Consider the following 2,120-nt stretch of genomic DNA (forward strand, 5'->3'; position numbering starts at 1 on the left):
TTTTGACACCTCATTTTTATCTTTTTTATTTATTTATTTTCATCAAACTTTCAACCATATTTTACCACATCACTCAAAATCTTTTTACTAAAATTTAACACTAAAAATTTAGCACTCACCATAAAACACCCTTCAATTTTAGCACTTCCACATCACAATTAGATTTCTCTATCTTACAAAAAGTGAAAATTTTCACTCCACGTCACCGCTGAAAACCATTACTGTAACCCATGGTCTAACTAATACCATACCCTGTGGGGCGGTCTTTTTAACAGCCAAAGTTACACGGTCGTATCTGATGTTGGGTCCAAATTTCACGGATTGTCCTAAAGTTCCATTTTTATATGGATGAGCATGATATTTGCATTTGTTGCATGTTTGGTACCTGGTCCTGATGTTCGTTAGTTCGCCCCTATTAACCCGTATCACGTGACTAGCATACGAGGGTATTTTTGTCCTTTGACTTTTTCTTCTCTATTTAATGAGAAATCAATCGTTTTAATTTCATTTCACACCTTCCTATTCTAGTTGATTTCAAATCAGGATCTAAAGTAACCCAAAAATATTGAATCGTTTACAATCCAGTCGAGCAATGGTGCATAACTTATGTTAATCATAATCATTATCTAATTCATAACATGAATATTAATACATAAGAGATAAGGCTTACTTGAATGGAAAGATGAAGCGATAAGAATACAACTAGGATGTTTGATCTTCTACTTGATCCTCTCCTTTAGTGATGGACTTAGAGTAATTGTAATGTGTTGTTGTTGTGTACATAGAGGTGAAGAATGAGCCTCTATTTATAGGAGAGGTCAAGGAGGGATCAACTCCAAATATTAAAGAGTATGCAACTTAATAGTCTCCCATCAAGATTAGTTAAGTGCATTCATTATGGTATTTAAGTATGATCATAAAAGACAACATGTCAAGATTCTTGTAATCTCACCATATCAATAAGATGGTGACTTGTTATTAATAATGACATCTTGTGATCTCACCATATCAATAAGATGGTGACTTGTTATTAATAGGTTAGGACACATTAATGTAGGAGTAATAAATAAGTCTAACATTCTCCCACTTGGCCGTATACCTATTAATGTTTTGTATAAATTTTGGCCAATTAATTGATTTAATAATCAATCGTCATTATGTAGAATTACTAACGCGAATCAATATAGTCACATGTATCATTTTTCGATACAGGACCCCTATCAATTATACTGTTAGTCATTCACATAATTCATAATTCTCATAATCCATAATGAATTCGAATGGTGATTAGAACATAAGTGGTAACCAACATAAACCATTCATAATAATGATCCATTAATAATCGTTTGTTAATAATATCTCATAATGTGCACAAAATAGAGAATAACAAACATAATGTGGATAAAACATAATATAAAAGAACGTAATCCTTAAATTAGGTTACTACACAATCCCATGCCCGCAACATGCTCTAGAAAGAGCTTGGGAGGTAAACCTTTAGTAAGTGGATCAGCCAACATGTCATTAGTGCGTACGTACTCAATGGCAATGCTCTTTTCTTCAACTCTTTCTCGAACGTACAAGTACTTAGTGTCGAGATACAAACCAGCTCCACTAGAACTAGTGCTATTTAAGAAGCTAACAACAGCACTATTGTCACAATATAGTCTAATGGGTCGTGATATGGAGTCAACCACCTTGAGTCCAGAAATTAAGTTCTTGAGCAAAATAGCATGACTAGTAGCGTGATAGAATGCAACATACTCAGCCATCATGGTAGAAGTGGTGGTTAATTCTTGCTTATGACTCTTCCATGAAATAGGACCCCCTGAAAGCATAAAAATGTACCCTGAAGTGGATTTCTTATCGTCCTTACATTTGGAAAAATCGGAGTTCGAGTAACCCATGACTTCAAGGTTATCCATTCTTCGATAAGTCAACATTAAATCCTTAGTTCCTTGAAGATATCGCAAAAACTTTTTGGCTGCTTTCCAATGATCCATTCCTGGATTGGATTGATAACGTCCAAGCATGCCCGTTATGTGAGTGATATCGGGACGCGTACAAACTTGAGCGTATACAAGACTTCCAATAACCGAAGCATACGGTATAAGTCTCAT

General features: G+C 34.7%; 1 protein-coding gene across 1 annotated transcript; it reads right to left on the reverse strand.

The window, feature by feature from the left end:
- Nucleotides 1-1,430: 1,430 nt before the first annotated feature.
- LOC139900911 (secreted RxLR effector protein 161-like) lies at nucleotides 1,431-2,120 on the reverse strand. The gene has a single exon (XM_071883659.1). The coding sequence runs from the start codon at nucleotides 2,118-2,120 to the stop codon at nucleotides 1,431-1,433; it is 690 nt and encodes a 229-aa protein (XP_071739760.1).

The sequence above is a fragment of the Rutidosis leptorrhynchoides genome, chromosome 3 (assembly GCF_046630445.1).
Source record: "Rutidosis leptorrhynchoides isolate AG116_Rl617_1_P2 chromosome 3, CSIRO_AGI_Rlap_v1, whole genome shotgun sequence".
Taxonomy (NCBI): domain Eukaryota; kingdom Viridiplantae; phylum Streptophyta; class Magnoliopsida; order Asterales; family Asteraceae; genus Rutidosis; species Rutidosis leptorrhynchoides.